This window comes from Setaria italica, chromosome III, assembly GCF_000263155.2.
Source record: "Setaria italica strain Yugu1 chromosome III, Setaria_italica_v2.0, whole genome shotgun sequence".
In the NCBI taxonomy this organism is placed as follows: Eukaryota; Viridiplantae; Streptophyta; class Magnoliopsida; order Poales; family Poaceae; genus Setaria; species Setaria italica.
The window spans coordinates 15,918,789-15,940,314 of NC_028452.1; the positions used below are offsets into that span (position 1 = coordinate 15,918,789).

A 21,526-nucleotide genomic window follows, 5' to 3' on the forward strand; every position below is an offset into this window, starting at 1 on the left:
CCTTCTTGTCATACCATCTGGCCACTTTCTTCTTGTTTTCCTCGATACTGATCAAAGCTCTCAATCGTTGGCCTGCTAAATCATCAAGTTCTCTTTTCATGAGTGAGGAGTAATCATCGGCCATCAGCTGATCCTGGAGCAACGTGCGTCTCGATCCTGTCCTCAATTCCCACGGCAGTACTGCCTCGTGACCATACACCAACTGATAAGGAGACATCTTGGTGGCCCCATGGCACGCCATCCTGTATGTCCATAGAGCTTCGGTCAGACATAAATGCCACTTTTTGGGCTGTTCTTCTATCTTCCTCTTGATTAACTTAATTATCCCTTTATTGGAAGATTCGGCCTGACCATTAGCTTGGGCATAGTACGGAGAGGAGTTTAGCAGTTTGATTCCCATATCGGCCGTGAACTCTTCGAATTCTCCCGATGTAAACATCGTTCCTTGATCGGTTGTGATAGTCTGGGGGATGCCGAAACGGTAGACGATATGGTCCCTTACGAAATCAACCATGGCAGCCGATGTTACGGCCTTTAACGGAATCGCCTCCACCCATTTGGTGAAATAATCTGTGGCTACTAGAATGAATTTATGTCCTTTGCTTGACGGAGGATAGACTTGTCCGATGAGGTCTATTCCCCAACCTCTGAAGGCCACAGTTTGATAATAGGATTCATAGCCGATGCGGGCGCACGTTGTACATTCCCGTATTTCTGACAATCCTGGCATCCTTTATAATATTTGAAGCAGTCTTCGAGGATTGTCGGCCAGTAGTACCCATTATTCCTAATCATCCATTTCATCTTATGTGCCGATTGGTGGGCTCCACACACTCCTTCGTGGATTTCTCCCATCAGAGTCTTCGCCTCCTCTGTTCCTAGGCATTTGAGTAGAACGCCATCAATCGTCCGGTAGAACAAGTCATCTTCTAGTAACACATATTTTGTGGCCTGAAATCGTACCCGTCGATCCACTTTCTTAGACGGATCTTTCAGGTAATCGGCGATCTCTTTCCGCCAGTCGTCGGTCGCGTGCTCTAGAGCCATAGCACCCTGAATTGGCCGATATCCGGAGACGTGTTGGGCAAGCCTGTTGGCATCCTCGTTGTGATTCCTAGGGATGTGCTCAATAACCATGGACATGAATTCTTTCAGAAGTTGAAGGCAATCCTTGTAATAAATCCTTAATACGTCGTCCTTGCATTCGAACCTTCCTGTCAATTGGTCCACGATAAGCATGGAATCCCTAAAAATCTCGACGGCATCGGCCTTAATCTCCCTCAACAATTGTAATCCCTTTAACACGGCTTGGTACTCTGCTTGGTTGTTAGTGGCGGATGCTTCTATCGGCAGAGAGAAATCATAGCTTGCCCCCCGAGACGATATGAGAACGATGCCGATTCCTGATCCGGCCCCACATGACGAACCATCAAAATATAAGGTCCACGACACTGGTTCCACGATGGTGGTCTCTGGTCCGCAGTGCTGGGCAACGAAATCGGCCATAACCTGACCTTTGACGGCCTTTGCCGATTCATATCGTAGATTGAATTCAGATAAAGCCAAGATCCATTTTCCGATTCGTCCTTTCAAGATCGGCAACGACAGCATGTATTTTACCACGTCGTCTTTGCATACGACTACACACTCTGCCGATAACAAATAGTGCCTGAGTTTGATGCATGAGAAGTGAAGGCATAGGCATAGCCGCTCTACTGGGGGATACCTTGTTTCGGTGTCCAGAAGTCTTCTGCTAACATAATATATTACCCGTTCCTTTCCCTCAAACTCCTGGACCAGAGCCGACCCGATAGCTCGTTCATCGGCTGATAAATACAGTTTGAATGGCTTACCAGTTTGAGGTGGGACCAACACTGGTGGCGAGACCAAGTACTGCTTGATATCTTCTAGTGCCTTGCGTTGCTCTTCTCCCCATACGAACTCTTGGTCGGGTTTTAACTTTAACAATGGTGTGAAGGCTTGGATACGCCCGGATAGATTAGATATGAATCTTCTGATAAAATTGACCTTGCCGATTAGGGACTGCAACTCAGTCTTATTCTGCGGGGCCACGGTTTTGTTGATGGCTGCTATGGTCTTCCAGTTGATTTCTATCCCACGTTCGTGAACCATGAATCCCAAGAATTGTCCGGCGGATACACCGAAAGCACACTTGTTCGGGTTCATCTTCAGCCCATGTTTCCTCGTGCATTCCAGTACCTGCCGCAAATCAGTTAGATGTTCCTGGTGTCCCTTTGATTTGACTACGACATCGTCGATGTAAATTTCCACCAGGATGCCAATAAGTTTGTGAAATATGTAATTCATGGCTTGCTGATACGTAGCACCGGCGTTCTTCAAACCGAAAGTCATTACCACCCACTCGAATAAACCGAAAGTCATTAGCACGGGCATCTGAAGGCTGTTTTGGATATGTCCTCTTCGGCCATTAGTATCTGATTATATCCAGCGTTTCCATCCATGAAACTAATAACTTTGTGTCCCGCGGCGGCGTCTATTAGCACATCGGCCGTCGGCATTGGGTATCCGTCCATCGATGCATACACGGAGCTTTCCGTTCTTCTTGTATACGGGTACAATGTTGGACATCCATTCGGCATAGCGGCATTGCCGAATAAATTTTGCTTCAATTAGCCTCGTTATTTCGGCCTTTATATCGGGTAGGATTTTAGGATTACACCGCCGTGTGGGTTGCTGATATGATCGATATCCCGGCTTTATGGGTAGTCGATGTTCAACAATAGATCGATCTAATCCGGGCATCTCATGGTATTCCCAAGCAAAGCAATCTTTAAACTCTCGTAATAAATCTGTCAATTTACATTTGTATTCCGGATCCAAATTTACACTAATGTACGTCGGCCTTGGCTTGGTGCTGTCGCCTAAATCTATCATGTCTAATGAATCGGCCGACGTGAACCCGTGCCCTAGCTTTCCATCTTCCCGGTCGGACTGATCCATTTAATCTGAATCTCCGGAGCCGACTGCTCGGATCGGCTGTAGACCAAAATCGGACACCTTCAGGAAATCAGTGTCCCATATCCTCCTGGATATGCATTTGACATTCTCGCAGCTCCATTGCTGCGTATCGGCTGCCGCGACGCTGTATGCGGAATCGGCGGTGACCACTTCGATGTTGTCGCCGACCCACTGTACGAGGCATTGGTGCATCGTAGACGGGATGCAGCAATTTGCATGTATCCAGTCTCGGCCGAGTAGCATGTTGTAGGACCCTTTGCCATTAATAATAAAGAAAGTAGTAGGAAGGGTCTTACTGCCGATGGTGAGATCGACGCAGAGTGCGCCGCGGGCGGGAGACATGTTGCCTTCGAAGTCCTTGAGCATCATGTCTGTCCTAGTCAGGTCGTCATCACTCTTCCCTAGCTTCCGGAACATGGTGTATGGCATGATGTTAACAGCAGCTCCTCCGTCTACTAGTAATCTGGTGATGGGTCGGCCGTTGACATGCCCCTTGAGGAACAATGCCTTTAGGTGTTGTCGTTTGTCATCTTCGGGTTTCTCGAATGTGGCTATCATTGGCTCTAAAGCCAATTGTGTCATCTGCTCTTCTATTGCCGACATGTTCTGTCGATCGGCAGGAGTCATGAATTCCATCGGCAGTATGAAAACCATGCTAATGTCGGCTGCCGATTCGTCGTCCCCCCTGTCGTTTCTTTTGGGGCGCCAGACCTGGGGCCTGCCGTTTTTCTCGTCCATCGTATGTTGTTGCTCTTCTTCTTGTTGTTCCCACTAGCGGAGACGTTGGATTCTTCGTTTTTGAGACTTAGTCAATCCGTCAAGGCACCACCTGGGGTTCACGGGTTTAGTCGGTGGCCTGGCACGTTCCCATTCTGGTTCGCGTCCTAAGGGGTTCTCGTCTGATACCCGAGCATCGGCCATTTCTTCTAGCCGATCGTGAACGCTGACCTTGTTTTCTGGCTGGCTGCGCCGATCGAATCTGCCCCCCGGCCTATCGTTTCGCTCACGTCTGTCTTCCGACCGGTCATATCGGTCACTTCTGCCCCCCAGCCGAATAGCACTGGAGGGCGCCGGTCTTCTTGTTCGCGCCAGTTCCTGCTGATCGGCTCTGGCCTTCCATCTCTGGAGCGAGACCTCCTGAATGGCCGATTGTTATGATACGGGATGTTGCACTCAGGGCAATTATCGGCCGACGGCAACCTAAGGTTGCTTTCCCAGCAGTGGATGAAGAATGGGCATCGCCAGTGATCTTCATGTCGCCGCATCGCCTCTTCCCGGGATCTTGAGCGTTCTTGTTGCTGTTGATATTTGTTGAGCAGAAATTGGGAAGTGACGGGCCTGTGTGGTTCTCCCGATCCGTTATCTTCATCCTCCATCCGTCGTTTCCCCTTGACGTCTTCGGGTGCCGCTTGATTTCTGGGGTCTACGGCGCCGCTTTTCTTAGCCGATTCAGATGTCAACACCTTGGTCTGGAGCGAATTCTTCCCCGTGTCAACCATGTTGGTGGGGAAGGGGTACTGGTCAATCTTCATCGGCTTGGCCGACTTTGTTGGGACTTCAATTTTGAGCCTGCCTTGTTCGATGGCCGATTGTATCTGCTGTCGGAAGATTTTGCATTCGTTTGTATTGTGGGAGGTGGCGTTGTGCCACTTGCAATATTTCATCTTCTTCAGTTGCTCGGCTAACGGGATCGTATGGTATGGTGAAAGCTTGATCTGTCCTTCCTGGAGGAGAAGATCGAAAATTTTATCGGCCTTTGATGTGTCGAAACCGAATGCTTCCGGCTCCTTTTTCCCGAACGGACACGATATTGGCTTTTTTCCTTTAACCCATTCCGCCAGGCCGATCTCTATTTCTTCGTCGGATTCAGCCTTCTCTAAGTACGCCACCTTCTTTTGGAAGTTCCTTTGCGGATCAAAGGGGTGTACTTCCTGACCAGACAATCGATGCACGATTTGTCTCAAGCTCTCAAACTCCTGCGAAGCATATTTCTCTTTGATATGAGGCAGGAGACCCTGGAAGGCTATGTCGGCCAATTGTGCATCAGTCAGGGCTAGGGAGTAGCATTTGTTCCTGATCTCCCTGATCCTCTGCACATACGAGGATACCGGTTCATCACTTCTCTGTCTGAGGCTGGTTAAATCAGAAAGCTTCATCTCATGTACCCCCGCATAGAAATACTTGTGAAACTGCCTCTCCAAGTCAGCCCATGTAATTATTGAGTTGGGTGGCAGTGTAGCGAACCATTGGAAGGCCGACCCGGACAGGGATGACGAGAAAAGGCGTACTCGTAGAGCATCTTGCGCCGCTACCTCTCCGCATTGGATGATGAATCTGTTCACGTGCTCTACAGTTGAGGTGTCATCCAGCCCCGAAAACTTGGTGAAATCGGGAACTTTGTACCGATGGGGAAACGGCAGTAAGTCATAAGTAGATGGGTATGGTGTCTTGTATGTGTAGGTTTGCATCTTCGGTTTTAAACCGAATTGCTCTTGAATCACCTCCGCTATGCGTGCCGTCCAGTCTGGTTGTTGTTGATGGACTATCGGCTGGGGAACCGGCACGTGTTGGTAGACCAGCGGTGGGATGACCGGGTGGTGGGCGAGAACGTGTGGCGCTTGATGTGACGTGGCCGGCTGCGTAGTCGGGATCGGCTGTCTGAGTGAACCGGCCACTTCGTCATATAGCACGATCGGCGCAACACCCCGAAGTGCTTCCGTTGCTTGTGCACCCCTGCTCATCTCCGGCACGATAGGCTGATATTGCGGCATCATCGGCCGCGCAGCCGATTGGAAAGGTGCCTGGATTGGAGCACTTCCATAGCTGGCCGATTGATCTTGGACGGCCGACGCCGATGGTGCCCCCCAAGGCATTGAATTCGAAGGAGGCAACTGCACGGAGGATAACTGAATGGATTGCGGATGGAAATATGGCGCGCTGTTAGGCCCCAGAGGGATTGATGATGAGGAGGTGCCGGGACCTCCAATTGGAGCCTGGATCGGCTGAGGGGCCGAGTAGGGTATATTTGAATGACTCCTGGTCAGGGCCGTAATAGGTGGGGCATACGCCGGCTCCTGATACCCTTGGGATACGCCGTTGGCCAAGGAGCTGATGACGGCATTGTATACCGTATTAGAAATAACCGGGGATTGATCAATGAAAGCTTGATAGACAGATTGTTGAACCATCTCGGACATCTTGCCCGAGTCCTTGGCGATTGTGATTTGGCGGGGAGTTGGAAACGGAGTCTTTCTGACAGTTTCCCCGCTTCTGGTGAGACTGAAGGATTGCAGACACGTCTTCCGGTAGTACGCCATCTGCTTTTCCAATTCTTCCTTCTGGTCGTCCCTGAGGTCTGCTTCCGTCACCTCGATGACGTTGTCTTCCGAGACTTCGACAGCTTTCGACATAGTGGTGGTTGTATTTGTCCCACCAGGCGTGCCAAAAGTGTGTTGGCGCTAGAAATCGGCTGATCGAATCCCCAGCGTCGGACACACGACCCGGGAGAATCTGCTTAACTCCTGTTCGGATGATCGCCCTGGTGCGGTTCGCGCGGCGTGCCAGCCAATCTGACCTGTTGATTGGCAAGGAAAGAAACGTGTCAGATCCCAGAGGTTGTGATCGGCTAAGGTTCCGATCTCGAGATAGCTTATCAGCGAATCGGCCGATTTGCCGTAATAAAGAAATCGGCTATAATGCAACCGATTACCGGGCAGTGTTAGTAAAGAAAACTGCTAGAGTAATCTAAACAACGCTACAGTAACAACACTAGGAATATATCTAAATCGGCTATGCAGAAAACAAGAAAGCCGAAAGTTGCAATTCCTGGCTGAATAACTGGTGATAAAACTAGAACAACAGGCAAAACCTAGGATTGTAGTAAATATCGATAACTAGTGAATAAATCTAAACGAAACGACAGAGATGCGCCCGAAGTTAAAGCTTAGATATTACTCGATAAATGGAACTTACAAAATCGGCCGGAGATCAAGTTGATGCAGCCCCGCCAACCCGTACGAACTCGTGAGAAAGAAGAAAAGTATTTGCGAAGTCGCCTGCTCGAAAGTAAGTGCGAGGAAATAGTTTGTTGTATTGCTTTGGTTGTCGATTACAGATCTATGAAGGTGGCTATTTATAGCCTGTTACAAACGATTTCTTAACCGACTAGAAGTCTATCTCTAATTTTAAACGAAAACAAATATTTACAAGTACGATTCGTACTGGAGTCGATCATCATGCTCTCATGGGCTGACTCCCTCTTTATCTTCATAGTCCACTTTAAGCCCATACCGGCCCAATTGCTCCGGCCTCTTAACCGGCCGATTTCTACCAACTCCATCAACAAAGGACAGCCGAGTGCGACCCTCGGGGTCGGGCGAGGCGGAGTTCCACCCTCGGAGGGTCGGGCGCATCCGACCCTAGGACTCGGGGTCGGGCGAGGCGGAGTTCCACCCTCGGAAGGTCGGACGCATCCGACCCCAGGACTCGGGGGTTGGGCGAGGCGGAGTTCCACCCTCAAAGGTCAATCGGCCGATCCTCGACTGTAGTATCAATCGGCCGATTTCCAATTGTGACCTCTGTGTCTTGCCACATCTCCTGATTTCTTCCTTTCCTGACGCCGATTTTACACGTGTCAAAATCTGGCGTCAACACTATCTAACTTCCGGAAGATTTTTTGAAGTTACCTTCTAATATTTATATTTAAGATTCGTGCGACGAATAACATCCGTCGGATCTGTATCAAACCAAAATCCTAACCTCCACTCCTCTCTCTTCCCCTGCGCGAGGCTCGCCGCCACTGTCGGCCCCGCCGCGGCCGCCTCGCCAGCCCCCACGCGTGGGCTCGCCGGCCGCGGGAGCCGGAGAAGAAGGTTGCGGAAAAAATGTTGAAACAATTTTTTTTAAAAAAATGTTGGACCAATTTTTTTAAAAAAATGTTGGTTCAACTTTTTCGAGATTTTTTGAGAAATGTTAAGGTTCAACATTTTTGGAAAAATGTTTCTCAACATTTTTTGAAAAATATAGGTTCAACTTTTTCGAAAAATATTGGTCAACATTTTTTATCCGTTGAAAATGTTGAACGTGTCATCATCAATTGGGCCTCGATGACTTTGGAACAGAAATATGAACCTGGATTTTGCTGGGCTTTATAGTTCAATTGCTTAACCATCTTCCGGTAGGCATGTAACAATATAAGATATGGCTATTTATGCGCCCTTACTTCCCAACAAAGAATGTTTCTTGCACCATAATCTTCAGGGTCAAGTAGGAATAGTATTCTAATAACAAACCTTTTAAAGAAATAGAAGAGCACTGGCCTGGACATTATCATTGGGCCCGTGGGGCCGATGGACCCGATCACCCGAGAGCTCTCATAGCAACTCCAGCAAATCCTTTGAATACCGACCTACTCCAATTTTAGGGGGCAAGTCAAAAAACACACTCTATCAGACCTTCTATTTGGCTCCTCATTCTAGGAAGATTTCCAAATTCCCTGCTCCATCCTCCATTCCTAGGAGGGTTTACGAGAAGCCCTCTATCCATAAGAACTATTGCTAGAGAGTTGAAAATATTTTTGTGACCTTGAAAATAAAAAAATTAGAGAGAATCCATTTGATTTTACGGCTTTGATTTAGGAGGCATCGCTGGTTGCTCTCGGTGGGTGGGACGAAATATCTCCCACTAACTTTTCTAGAAAAAAAAAATCTCCCACGCGACGACGAAATATCTATCTCCCACGCGACGACGCCAGGGCGCCGAGCATGCTCTCCAACTCCCTGCATGGAGCACGAGCACCTCGGCCAGGACCATCATCCCTCTGCTGCGCTCGCGCGGATCCCCAGAAAATTTCCCTAAAACTGGAGGGACCCGCCGCGGAAAAGGCCATCTGCCCACCGTCCCCAGATCGCCGCGCTCCCCGCGGCCCTGCCGCCGCTTCTTGTGGGCTGTGGATTGCTGCCGGCGACGGGTACAACTGACGGGCGAAGCGAGCGAGCCGGCCTCCGCCCCTTGCCGCCGCGGCGAAATGTGTAGGGCACGAGGTTGCCTTCGACTGCCATGGCGCCTCTGCCCCCCTCTTCGTTCAGCTGCGACTCCTCATCAGGTGCGAAATGCGTTTTTCATTGGCCTGTGGATTGTGATGCTGTGCCCCCGTAAGATTGGACCTGATGCGGATTAGGACTTCTATTAGGCTCGGACAAACTGTTGGTTTAATCTCCTCGCAAAGCAAAGCATTTTCGAATCGTTGGTGACCTCAGGGTCAGTTTAATTTCGCGCTACTTGTAGGATCTGCAGCCACTATTGCTCCGGGATTGGTCATGTTATATTATATATATGCAATACAGTATTCCTTGCTACTTCCTCAAATATTAATATGACGCAAACAACATCCTTGAAAATGAATGGGGGAAAACCTATGTACTCTGGTATCTTAAGTGGAATTCTTCCCTTGTCAGCTGGATTTTATTTCCTTGTCTGTTCTGTACCATTTGTATGCTCCATTTGCCTTATCCATGAGCTGTGAACCGATGTGCTGATTTTCAGATACCATTTTGCTCGTGACAGTTCAAGCAGTTCACCTAGGAATGCAGAATCATGATGTTGTATTGCAAGAAGCTGCCATCTAAAATCAACAAGACCACTCCCTTTTCAGCTGAATCAATTTTGTTGAGCTTTGATGAGGGTGTGGGGCTCGTGTCATATTTGACCGTGGCTTGGTGACGGTGGTTAGTCTTTCTCTCAGTGTCACCAGCAAATTTTAGAGGCTGTAAGGTTTGTTCACGTGCTTACATAATGAAAGAGAGGAGTGTTCTAATGGAACGATATGAAATTGGGAGATTGTTAGGACAAGGGACCTTTGTGAAGGTCAATCTTGCTACGGGTCAGACCGTTGCCATAAAAATGATCCATAAGGACAAGATTATGAAGACTGGTCTCATGGATCAGATAAAGAGGGAGATCTCGATAATGAGATTGGTTAGACATCCAAACATTCTGCAGCTCTTTGAGGTAATGGCTACAAAGAACAGGATTTATTTTGTTCTTGAGTATGCTAAAGGCGGTGAGCTTTTCAAAAAAATAGAAAAGGGAAAGCTTACCGAGGAGGCTGCAAGGAAGTATTTTCAACAGTTGATTAGTGCTGTGGACTCATTGTGACTTGAAGCCTGAGAACCTGCTACTGGATGAGAATGAAACCCTCAAGGTCTGTGATTTTGGTTTAAGTGCCTTAGCTGAGTCAAAGAGACAAGATGGAATGCTCCACACAGCATGCGGTACTCCGGCTTATGTTGCTCCTGAAGTGCTCAGCAGGAAAGGCTACAGTGGCGCAAAGGCAGATGTCTGGTCTTGTGGTGTGATTCTGTTTGTGCTTGTGGCTAGTTATCTCCCTTTCCATGATAGAAATCTCATAGAGATGTATAAGAAAATTTCAAAAGCTGAGTACAGATGCCCTCATTATTTTTCTGCGGCACTGAAGGAGCTCCTTTATGGAATCCTTGATCCAGATCCTAATACTAGAATGCCCATCTCAATGATAAAGAGAAGTGCTTGGTACCGGAAGCCCGTTGGGTTGGCAGTGCTGAAAACTGAAATAGTCAACAAGATTTGTACAGAAGCTACCACCTCTGGCTTGACTGATGGCGTTCTGAGAGAAATCAAGGATCATTGAGGCTGACGAACTTGAATGCATTCAACATCATTTCCCTCTCCACAGGATTTGATCTTTCCTGTATGTTTGATGAAAAATACAGCCAAAGGGAAGCACGGTTTACTTCCGAGCAGTCAGCAGGAGCTGTCTTTGGGAAGCTGAAGGAACTGGCCAGGCGTTTGAAGCTCAAAGTTACAAAGAAAGATGGAGTGTTGAAATTGGCCACAACCAAGGAAGGAAGAAACGGTATTCTTGAGCTGGATGCGGAGATATTTGAGATTGCTCCTTCTTTTGTATTGGTTGGGTTGAAGAAGACTAATGGTGACACATTGGAGTACCAGAAGCTGATGAAAGATGGCATTAGGCCATCACTCAAGGATATTGTGTGGACATGGCAAGGTGATCAGCAGCAGTCATGTATTCTTAGACATGCAGGGCAGCAGCAGCTGCAACTGCCCACCACTGCCGCCATTTCCACTACACCAGTAATACATCAGTAGTACAGAGTTGCAATTGCAAATGCCTTTCTCACCATCGCCATCATGATCCTAAGAAAAGGCGATCCGCCAAGTTTGCTACTGCATCTTGACATATTAATATGTTTTTCTAGATTGGTATTTAACTGTAAAAACTTGCATAGATTTGCACTGTTAGTGGAAATGCAGGCCCTACGGTTACCCTTTTTTTGTTTAACATTGTAAATCCTGCATGTACAGAAGTGTTGTCTTTTCAAATATGAATACTGTGAGAAAAAATGGTTAAACAGGGTAATAATATGGTTGATGCTTTTCATTTTTGTAAGACTCTGTTTGGTATTTTCATTGATGCCAGCCATTAACTTATTATGAGCGGGAAGACCCTCAAACTAATTCTAACTTTAGCCCATAAGCATCTCTAGTCGCTCACCGCTCATTACTCCATCCATGCTTGTAGTACAGCAAATTAGCAAAAAGGAAGCCGTACTGAAGATTTCGTTGAATTTCAACCGTTTCAAGCAAAATCATGTTTGATAGCAACCTAATTGCCTTTTACTGTAAATGGATTTCAGAATTTGCCAAACTATTCGATAAATTTCAGGATTCCCTATTTACCACTCATTGCTGACAATGCAATGCAATCTTACATTTCCAACCCAGTACAGAATCTGAACTAGTAGCTATTTTCTGCATCCAACAAACCAGAAGCAGCTCCATCCAGATGACTGCAAGTTGCAAGTTAACCCAAAAGACGACCAACCATGATCATGTACTAAATATTACTAGGTCAGATAAATGGTACATTACATTACATGAACTAAAAGTACCTAGGGAACCAATGATCATCTCAATCCTTGGTGATAAACATTAAGAAACAAATACTTCAACAAGTAGCTGGTTACAGATGCAGGGCATCAGCTGGATGCCTGGATCCAGACAATCTGGATAAGTTTTACACAACTAGGTCACAATGACACAGCTTGATCTGCGGGTTCACTGTTAAACAATCTTGGTGGTTATATGATCCGAACTATGCCATCTCGTATCATTATCCGGTTTGCATCTTGCATCCTCTGAAAGCACAAGGAAAATAAATTTTAATACAACCCAACACGCTTAGCCATTACATGACAAGCCTAAACAGAACAGGTTTTTCATACCTCCCAGATGAATTCTACTTGACGTCTGGTGTAAGGTGCAGCTGACTCTTTATTACTGTCTGCTCGATATCATTAATTGACATTTGATCTACATGGTTTGCCAACACATGTTGACCCAGAATTGCTTCAAATGCTTCAATTCTGCAGATCATGCAAAATCAAGGGAAGAAAAGGATCAGCCATAAACACACAAAAACAAAGCTAAGGAATCTGGTTTGAAGATTTTGTTATGTAGTAACCTCTCTGTAGGAACATCCTGATCATTTGATGCATTTCCTACATCGACATCCATTGGATCATTTCCAGAGCTGTGAAGAATAGATATCTTTTTAGATGAAGAATTAAACTTTTTATAGAAAGCTGAATGGATATAGAAGGTAAAAACTAAAAGGGAACAAAGGCACAGATGGGCACACCCGTAAATGAGCTACTTAGTTATTAAAAAACCGAGACAAATGAGCACTATATGGATAGAGCTAGTAAAATCACCTTCCATGCCCATCTGCAGTGCCATCATTTACACCTGCGTCATGATCAGCTTGCTGTTTCATCTCCATTTCTCTCTGTTCACGCTCTTCCATCTCAGTCAATTCCTTATGGTATATTGCAAAATTTAGAACTTGCAATGCAGCCTCAACATCAGATTTCAGAACCTGTAACACAAGACATGGTTGCCATAGTCAGATTTTAACAAGAACAAATCACTTAGCTATCCTTCTAAACAAAGAGAAAATCAATCCATCAGTAGAATGGACAAATCGCTCGACTTCTTGGTCAAGTTTCAGGAAAATTGTGAGCAAAGAAATAGGAACTGTGCTTTCTCAAGAGCATTGTTGATGTGGGTAGGCTTGGATAACATTGTATAAATAAACTACCTCATGTCTCAATTTCATCTTGGCATGAGCAGTAGACAGACGAATTATGGTTTCCAATGTCCTTGCCGTAATTGGAAGTGTACCACCACCAGACTGTAAAACACATGGGTGAGCAAGTGAGAACTATAAACATATAGCATTAACATGGCAGCAGGTAGACATGCTCGAATCAAACCTTTGCATTTGCACTACCATCCCTTAGCTCAGCATATGAAGTTGCAATATGATCAGATGCCTGCAATAGTAGAAGAATTTCAACAACATATCCGAAGCAAGAGCTTTCTTTTATGTAAGAAAAGTGATTCTCTTTCTTGAAGAATGGGTAATAAGTCAATGAATGCACTCTTGAAGATATGAAAAGGCAGCAGCCCCCACAAGGCCACATTATAATGGAAACTTTTGTACTCATGACACTTTTTTCACCCAAAGGTGAGGTACACATATGCACTGTCGTTATATGTACGGTTGTGAACTGAGATCCACATTGTCCATGAGAATGTTGTCTCATGACACACAAATCTCAACACATCCAATTGTGCACGCAGCAGACTCACCATGGGATGAGAAAAACATGTAATGTTAATGCCCATCCTTTCTACTTTCTAGAGCTCCATAACCAGGGTTGGAAATGTTACCTCATCAGTGAGCTTCGGTTGTATAAGGTTCTTTGCATAATGAATATATTTCTTCAGAAATTTGACAGTTAGCCTGTCCTGCTTGGCTTTCTTGCCTCTTCTTCTATCCTGACCATGGAGCATTCTATCATATTTAACAAAAATGCCTGCATTAGCATCACCATCATCTTCTTCAGTATATCCTTGTTTATCAAGGGACCTTGCTCCTGCAGTTTACAAGTTTGTTTTTTTGTTAAGCAAATGAAAAGAATTGAAGATCTGAGAAAAAAATCTATTGTGACTGTACAACAACGAAGTTACCTCCATCATCGGTGCAATATCTATGCATTCGCGCAACATGTTCCGAAATTTGCCGATCAATTTCAGGATCCATTTGATCAAGAACAATAAAAAGCAAATCAAAACGGGAGAGCAATGAATCCGGCAGCCCAATGTTCTTTGTTGGCGTCAATGAGCGATCGTACTGTCATACAACCAGGAATTTTTGTCAGAAACAACAATCAAACAGGTGGAACATGCTTATGGAACAAGGGAAAGAAATGTTAAGAGCTTACGGTTCCATATATTGGATTTGCTGCAGCAATTACACTACATCTCGCATTCAGCGAGGCATGTATTCCTGCCTTTGCAATGGTTACAGTTTGCTGCTCCATAACTTCATGAATAGCAACTCGGTCTTGATCATTCATTTTATCAAACTCATCAATACAGACAACGCCACGATCAGCGAGAACCATGGCACCAGCCTCAAGCCTTCTTTCCCCTGAAATAGGAATTCAATCAATGCCTTTTACAGGAATCTGCACAGAAACACAGTAAGTAGAGTCGAAAGATTTACCTGTCTCTTGATCAGAAGTCACAGCAGCAGTCAAACCAACACCAGATGACCCCCTACCAGTTGTTGAGATAGCCAAAGGGGCAATGTTCATGACAGCTCTCAGGAGCTGGGACTTGGCAACTGAAGGATCTCCCACCATCATCATGTTTATATCTCTGCGCGCCAAAGAAATATAGATATAAGCAAACAAATTGCACTCAGTGAAATGATATATCAGCAATGACCTGAAGTAACACTAACCCTCTCAAGTGAGTTCCATTTTTCAGATTCTTCTCAACGCCACCGAGCATCAATAGTACTACTGCCTTCTTTATCCATAGATGACCATATATGGATGGGGCAAGTGAGTTTCCCAGCAAGTCAAAGGTGTCATTTCTCCTTGATATTTCTTTCATCCGCTTCAGATCTTCCCGAGTATAGACAGGTGCATTTGCCTCTTTGTTAAGAAGTGACACGTTATTCCCGATAAGGACAGTTCTACAGGCATATAGTAATACAAAACCACATCATACTTAAGAAACAGACAAAAATAAATAAATAAAACAATAGAAATAGGTAAATTGATGTCAGGTTTTGTGGGGGTAGCAGCTGAACTAACCTGAACACACCACTAACACTTCCCTTGCTTTTCCCTGGAAGAGCCTTGTATACACCAACAATTGAGACACGGTCACCTGGTTTGCAACAATCTACAAGATCATCTTCCACAATAACATCGACAGTTCTTGGGAGCTGTCCAGGTGCAGAATTTTCAGGCACTTCTTGCATAGACAATGTCTGGTGATCCTTGTATTCACACATTCCATACTCGGTGACCAACAAATTACCATTGTCATCCTAAGCATCCAAAATTTAGCAGCATTACAACAATAACAAATGGGGCTCATTGAATGGAATTGCAAGAGCAAATAGTAAGATCATACCCTTGTTGGATAAACAGAGCCAGTAGGCAAGCCTACAAAAGAAGAGATGTCCCTGTATTCCCGTGAGAGAAAGTCCCCAGTCACAGGGCAGAAGTGAACACTCTTAACAACTTTTGGCCTTACCAACGAGCCTGTTTTTCAGGAGAAAAAAATATTAGCACTCAGGTGTGTAAGTTCTTCACCAGAACTCTCTTGAATCTATACATGCTTATGTATTGGCAAATTGCTGGCACAAAGTAACATTTTGATGGAACAGAAGTTTGCATCAAATTAGTATGCCGTATATGCACAACATAAGTGATGACCTAACGCAAATCCAATGCTAAAGTTCAATTACAAAATCAAGGGTCTCAGATCATTCTGACATTACCATTCATGTTCAGCTTTTACTACTACAGAGCTAACAAGGACAATTCTTACCCATTTTGTTTTGTAGTTTTCCCATACCACAAATGTACTAATTGAATTAACACAGAACTTGTCTCCACAGCAAGAAGAATGCTAGAGTTGAGTTGGAACTTCAAGAGAACTTGACCACAATTTAGTGCCACAACAACGAAATGCACCCAACAAGCAGTTTGATTCGAACTAGAGCCATAACAACGGAAATGCAGTTGTTTTCTGAAAGGGAGAGGGAGCCATTACATTTGGTAACGATTCCCTCGACGCAGACCATGGTCCCGATGAAAGAGGACATGAGATCCCTGGGCGTGACCCTGTGGAAGCCGAACGGCCCCGAGAAGCCCACCATCACGCGCTCCCCTTCTTTCAAGAACTTGGGATCCAGATTCCTGGCCACCTCCGACACCGCGTCCGACGCCGGCTGCATGTACTCCCCGGGGCTCCGTATCACCCTATTCACACGCAAGGGGAGACCGCATCAACCAAGAACAAACCCGACAGGAGATCGGGAACAAACGAGCGGGCAGGAAAGGCAAGGCGGCGGCAGGCACCTGCGGGCGAGGTCGAGGTTGTGGTTGCGGAGATCGTCCATGCCGATGATGAGCCGGTGGCGCTTGTTCTGGACCATGTCGCGGACCGCCTGCATGTACACCCCCTTCCCGACCTGCGGAGGGAAGAGAGAACGTCAGCCGAGAACCCGGCGAACCGGCGGCGGCGGCGACCGCGCTAGGGACGGCGAGGGGGCTTACGTCTTGGTCGAGGAAGTCGAGGAAGGCGCGCTTGTGCGCCGCCATGGCCTCCTCGTTGACGTCCATGGCTGCCTGCCGCTTCGGAGACGGAGCGCGAGGCCGGAAGGGATGGAGGGAGCGAGAGGAGGGGGAACGGGGCGCGGGAATGGGGGCGGCGGCGTGGCGGGTGGGGGTTAGATTTGGGGGTAAAGCTGGGACGAAGGGGGCGCGTTTTGGCGGGAGTTTGCCCGCGGTGTGGCGGGAAGAGGTGGTTTTCGCGCGCTCCGGTACGCGGGCGGTGGACTCGTTGGCTCCCCTGGGTCGCGTGGTTAAACAAAAACGTAGGGAGGCCTGTTTCTATGGGCTTGGGCTATGACATGCGGGCCTGTTAGGGCGAGTACCGGTAACATTTGGCCCATTAATTTGTTCGGCCTGGTTGCGTTCGGCGCCGCAGCGGCGGCGGACAGCCCCGCACCGCATTCCCCTCGTTGTGCGGCGCCGGCGCCACGCCCTCCGCCGCCGCTTGTGTGTTTTACTTCTGATGGATGTTTGTCGACGAGGCGGCCTGTGAGTCCACCGCGCACGACGCCTCGCGATTCGCTTGCCCAGTGATGTGCTGTCACATCTATGCCGGGTGGCCAGGACCCTGGTGGAAGCAGAACGCCCGTCACCGGCACGGGAGAATCAGGATTCAGAAAGAGAAGCCGTGCAGAGAGGCAGAGAGCGCTGTCGCATGAGAGAGACTACGGCCTATCATTGCTTCAACGGTCGAGGGGCACCATCACGGTCGCAGCTGATCAGGTCCCCGGTCTCGCGGTGTAGGCTGCAGCGCAGCCAACGGCAGCAACCCTCCCAGGGGCCGCGGGCCACGCACACGCATGATCAAGGTCCACGGGAAGCCACAACGTCACCAACAGTCGACGTGCTGATCCTGTGGGAGCACGCTGCACGGCGGCAAATCTACGTGTAGTTCCAGGAATGTAATGTACATGTACTCTCCGGTCACACCATGAAACACTTTACATGTCTCCGGTCACACCATGAAACACTTTACCTGGCACTGACCCTCCAACATCAAAAGTTGTGGCCGGAACAGGGAGTAGCTGCTAAAAAATACCAACTTTGTTCGTAGATTCTAGCTAATTACACAGCTGGTGGCAATTATTCTGAGCTCTTAAATTATATAAACTACAAGTGTAGTACTACTGAGTACTGGGCCAACAAAACAAGCTAGCTGAAGCCGCCATGAGTGCAGGAGGCAGCCTGCCTCTTCCGATGCCTCTTCTTCGCAAGGAGCAGCGCGTACACAACGAAACCCATCTTCTTCCTCCTGGGCTGGAACTGCTTGCGAGAAGCGCCGTCCTGGTCTATCCTCAACGGGGAGAACACCTCGTACTTCTGGCTCAGGATCTGCCCGAGCGAGACCTTCTTCCTCGCGTTCGTGGTCTTTGCGACTTCAAGCTCGCGGTCCAGCTTCATGCTCAGGATCTGTCCGATGGACACCGTCTTCATGTTCTTCGGTCCGGTGGTCACCAGGCTCAGGCCGTTCACGTCGTATATCCCAGAGCCTGCTCGCCGGGGTGTCACTGCCGTGTTCTTGAATTTCATGGAATTGTTGTTGATCGGGCGCCAGTTCTGCATTATTTGATCTGACCGCAGTTTTCGGAGTGTCTCTTCAGCTGCTAGCTTTGCCTTGTTTGCAGATTCTTCCCTCTTCTGGGCTTCCTCTAGAGCCTTCCGGCTTGTTTCGACAGCCGCCATTGCCTCCTCTACTCTTTCCAGGAGTTCTAGCTTACACTGGTTTGCCTGATCTAGCTCTTGCATTGCTGCGTCAATTTTCTTCCTAGAAGTGCTGTCCGCTTCTTGTGCTTTGAGCACAAACATAGAGTGCTCCTCAGCAGAGAGTGTGACATCGGATGTAGTAGCGTTCAGGTCCTGCCCGTTGCTCAGGTTTTTCATCTCTGCTAGAGCAATAGCTTCTCCACGTTGCGAAGCTTCCTTCAATTTCTCAGCCATGATGATCCTGAACTGCAGGGTCTTCGTCTTAGAATTTGTGTGCTCGATCGCAGCTGTTAATTCACAAATCTCATTCTTCAAATCATCCGACACCTTCCTGTGTTTTGCTTTCTCTGAATTCAAGTGCTTCATCTGCAGCCAGATTTCAGAAGGCTCAAGGACAGGCTGTGGAGCTTTTACTGCTTGCAGCTGTGCAACGGTTTTGGTCAGGTCTGCTTCTAATGATGAAGCCTTCCCTAGGTTCAATTGTAACTTTTCACGGGTTTTTTCAAGTGAACCTTTCTCCTTCTCCATTTGGCTCTTTAACATGTTGACAGTATCCGTGTTAAGAAATGCTTTTGCCTGGTTAAGCTTGATCAATGTGGATAGTGGGGACTGTGTACCTTTTGTGCTCTGGATTGGTGGCTCAGTATGTCTCATGGATTTTTGTTCGATAGCAGGAAGTGGATGTACCTTCCCCATATCAGTATGACCTTCTGCAGAATTTGTGCTGTAGGTGGTTTCCTTCTCTATTTGTACTTTCAAGCCATCAATAACCTGCTTTGTTTCCTGTAGTTCTTTCAAGACCTTAAATGTTTCTTTTTCCTTAACAAAAAGTTCCATCTCCAGCTTCACTGTTTGTTCCTCAACTTTCATAAGTTCTTCCTCCTGAAAGAAATGGCGTCCGTGAACAGAGTAAGAATACAGATTTGTTTACAAAGAACAGAAAAATGCATAGAGAGAGAACACTTTCTTTGAAGAAACATGTTCAAGAAACCTCCTTATATATTCTGAAGGATGTTGCAGTCAACAGCCAACCAAACAGCAAAGGGGCAAGACAATAAACTTGCAACAATGACAACCAGGAATTACAACCATCACTCCTCCGTTCCTCACCACGCAATTATAAGAAAGCATACTTGGGAGAAAAAACATCAACAAAGCGCACACTGAAATACTTTGAAAACACGAAAAGAGGACTGTTCAATCGCATTCTGGTTCTCACATTACATCCAGAGAGACCAGCTAATAATGCATCAGTGCCCCTCCATGTCCTATCTAAGATTATTATCCTTGGATGCCTCATATGTTTGCCTAATGCCAAAATTTTGTCGGCATCACCTCCTGTACTCTGGTTTAAGCACTTCCACTCTAGTACCTGTATCAGATGATACATTAATACTTTAATAGTATTCTTTCCATACCTTTTGAAATAATGCCCAATAGTTTACTAGTTTTCTCTCCTCGACTCAGAGGTTAAAAGCATAACTTTCTCCAGGTTGTGACAAACCTGGACCCCAAGCAAATTAGCCATGTCTTGAGGGCAAGCTAATTTGGGGGAAGGCATTAATAAGAGCTGTATATGGCTTAAAAGTATATTGGACGAAACGAACCAGCTTTGTGTCTTGCAAACATGTCAATAAAAAAACACAGCCATCTTTTTAGTAGAGTTAAGAAAACAGTAATGTGTCACCATATAGTAGAACTTAACCACAACCAGGTTATTCACGCTAGCCAAATTATTTCAACCGTAATGAACTCTAGCAATTCACCCTTGCTAGTCAGTTAACCCTTTACATATTGTTCTGCTCCACCCTATCTCATCTGTTCCAGGATACAGGCTGTGGACAGGCAAAGTGAGAGGCTGATAACAGCGGACTGCTCATAATTCATAACCCAACAGCATCAAGATGACAAGATCTAATAGTGGACTTTTATTCCTCGCCAATGCCGGGCCGAAGAGGCCATCAGCTTACTAGTAGCCAGTAGTAAATGCCATGATGCATTTGGTTCCTTCCCGCTCCAGATTGATACCAAGTCCCCACGATGTCACGTCACAATCGCCCACACACCATGACACCAACCAACTTCGCCGAAAGGGATGGGGTGGGCGTATGCATGCCCTCCCCACAAATTAAAAGCAAAAAAAAAAAAACCTAACATCAGCAGCCGGAACGACATCGGAGCATCGCGAATTGGAAAGAATCCCCCCCCTCGCGTCACAAATTGTTACTCCCTTCAAATCCGTAGTAGAGGTAGAGACACGGCCGATCTCAAATTAAATTGATGAAGAAATGGAAAAAAAAAAGGAGCATTGGAGAAAGCAGTGCGGTAGCAACCGAGCACGCCGGCCGCCACCCTGCGGCTGCCGCTTTGGAAAGCGAAAGTCCACTGCGGCGCTTTGCATAAACTAACCGCTAGCAAAAAAGGTAGTATAAGGGAGCGGCGCGGTCCGAAGCCCGATCGACTGACCTCTGGGCGGAGCTGGACGGGCGGCGGCGCCTGCGGGTGCCGCCACTGGGAGACGGCGGCGGCCCCGCCGCCGAACAGGTCGAGGGCCTGGCGCACGGACTGGAACGGCGACGACGTGTCCACCTCCCCGCGCCCCGGCATTGCCGCCGCCGCCGCGGCGCCCAGGTTCGCCTCCTCGCCGCCCCCCGCTGGGACGCCAACGGCGACGGCGCGCCGCGCCGCCACCTCCGCCATGGCGGCCGTCCGGGGAGAGCGGTGCGCGGCTGCCCGTAGTATCGGGGGCAGCAGGGAGTGGTGCGGGGGCGGGCAGTGAGAGTGTCCTGGTGGGCGCCCGTGAGGCCTGCTGCGGGTTTTTGGGTCTCGGTTGTCCGTAGCGGCCGCGTGCAGGTGCGGGTGCTTCCGCTTTAGCGCGGCGTGGGAAGCCGTAAACAAAGTACTCGCCGTGCCGGCTTGATGTGGTGTGGCCGACTGGTGAGCCCTCTGGAGCGGGATGACGATGCGCGGCCGTGAAAAACGAAAAATTTGGCTTCGGGGCTGAACTTTAGTCCGGTGACATCAGACATTAATTAGAAGTATTAAATATAATCTAATTACAA

General features: G+C 47.4%; 3 protein-coding genes across 3 annotated transcripts; 1 reads left to right on the forward strand and 2 right to left on the reverse strand.

Annotated features, from left to right (window-relative positions):
• The first annotated feature begins 8,739 nt into the window (after positions 1–8,739).
• Positions 8,740–11,446, forward strand: LOC101778898 (CBL-interacting protein kinase 28-like). The gene is given in 4 exon segments (XM_014804889.2): positions 8,740–9,103; positions 9,544–10,145; positions 10,147–10,658; positions 10,661–11,446. Coding segments are annotated over 3 exon segments (1,350 nt in total). The 5' UTR covers positions 8,740–9,103; positions 9,544–9,792; the 3' UTR covers positions 11,146–11,446.
• A 414-nt stretch (positions 11,447–11,860) lies between these two features.
• On the reverse strand, positions 11,861–16,870 carry LOC101779306 (DNA replication licensing factor MCM3 homolog 2). Its single transcript, XM_004961699.3, is given in 17 exon segments — positions 11,861–12,194; positions 12,282–12,337; positions 12,340–12,422; positions 12,521–12,589; positions 12,771–12,934; positions 13,157–13,249; positions 13,332–13,391; positions 13,792–13,997; positions 14,092–14,254; positions 14,346–14,554; positions 14,630–14,784; positions 14,870–15,106; positions 15,228–15,466; positions 15,553–15,683; positions 16,198–16,406; positions 16,506–16,618; positions 16,704–16,870. Coding segments are annotated over 17 exon segments (2,310 nt in total). The 5' UTR covers positions 16,770–16,870; the 3' UTR covers positions 11,861–12,137.
• Positions 16,871–17,686: 816 nt separating this feature from the next.
• LOC101779700 (WEB family protein At2g38370) lies at positions 17,687–21,305 on the reverse strand. The gene is made up of 2 exons (XM_004961700.3): positions 20,931–21,305; positions 17,687–19,346 (listed from the first exon to the last, which is right to left on the reverse strand). Exons 1-2 carry the CDS (start codon positions 21,162–21,164, stop codon positions 17,913–17,915), a joined length of 1,668 nt encoding a protein of 555 aa, XP_004961757.1. The 5' UTR covers positions 21,165–21,305; the 3' UTR covers positions 17,687–17,912.
• Between the last annotated feature and the right edge of the window lie 221 nt (positions 21,306–21,526).

Coding starts and splice junctions, on each gene's coding strand:
- LOC101779700 (XM_004961700.3), bottom strand. CDS start 21,164: ATGGCGGAGGTGGCGGCGCGGCGCGCCGTCGCCGTTGGCGTCCCAGCG. Junction 19,347..20,930: donor CCGTCCAGCTCCGCCCAGAG/GTCAGTCGATCG, acceptor CATTTCTTTCAG/GAGGAAGAACTTATGAAAGT.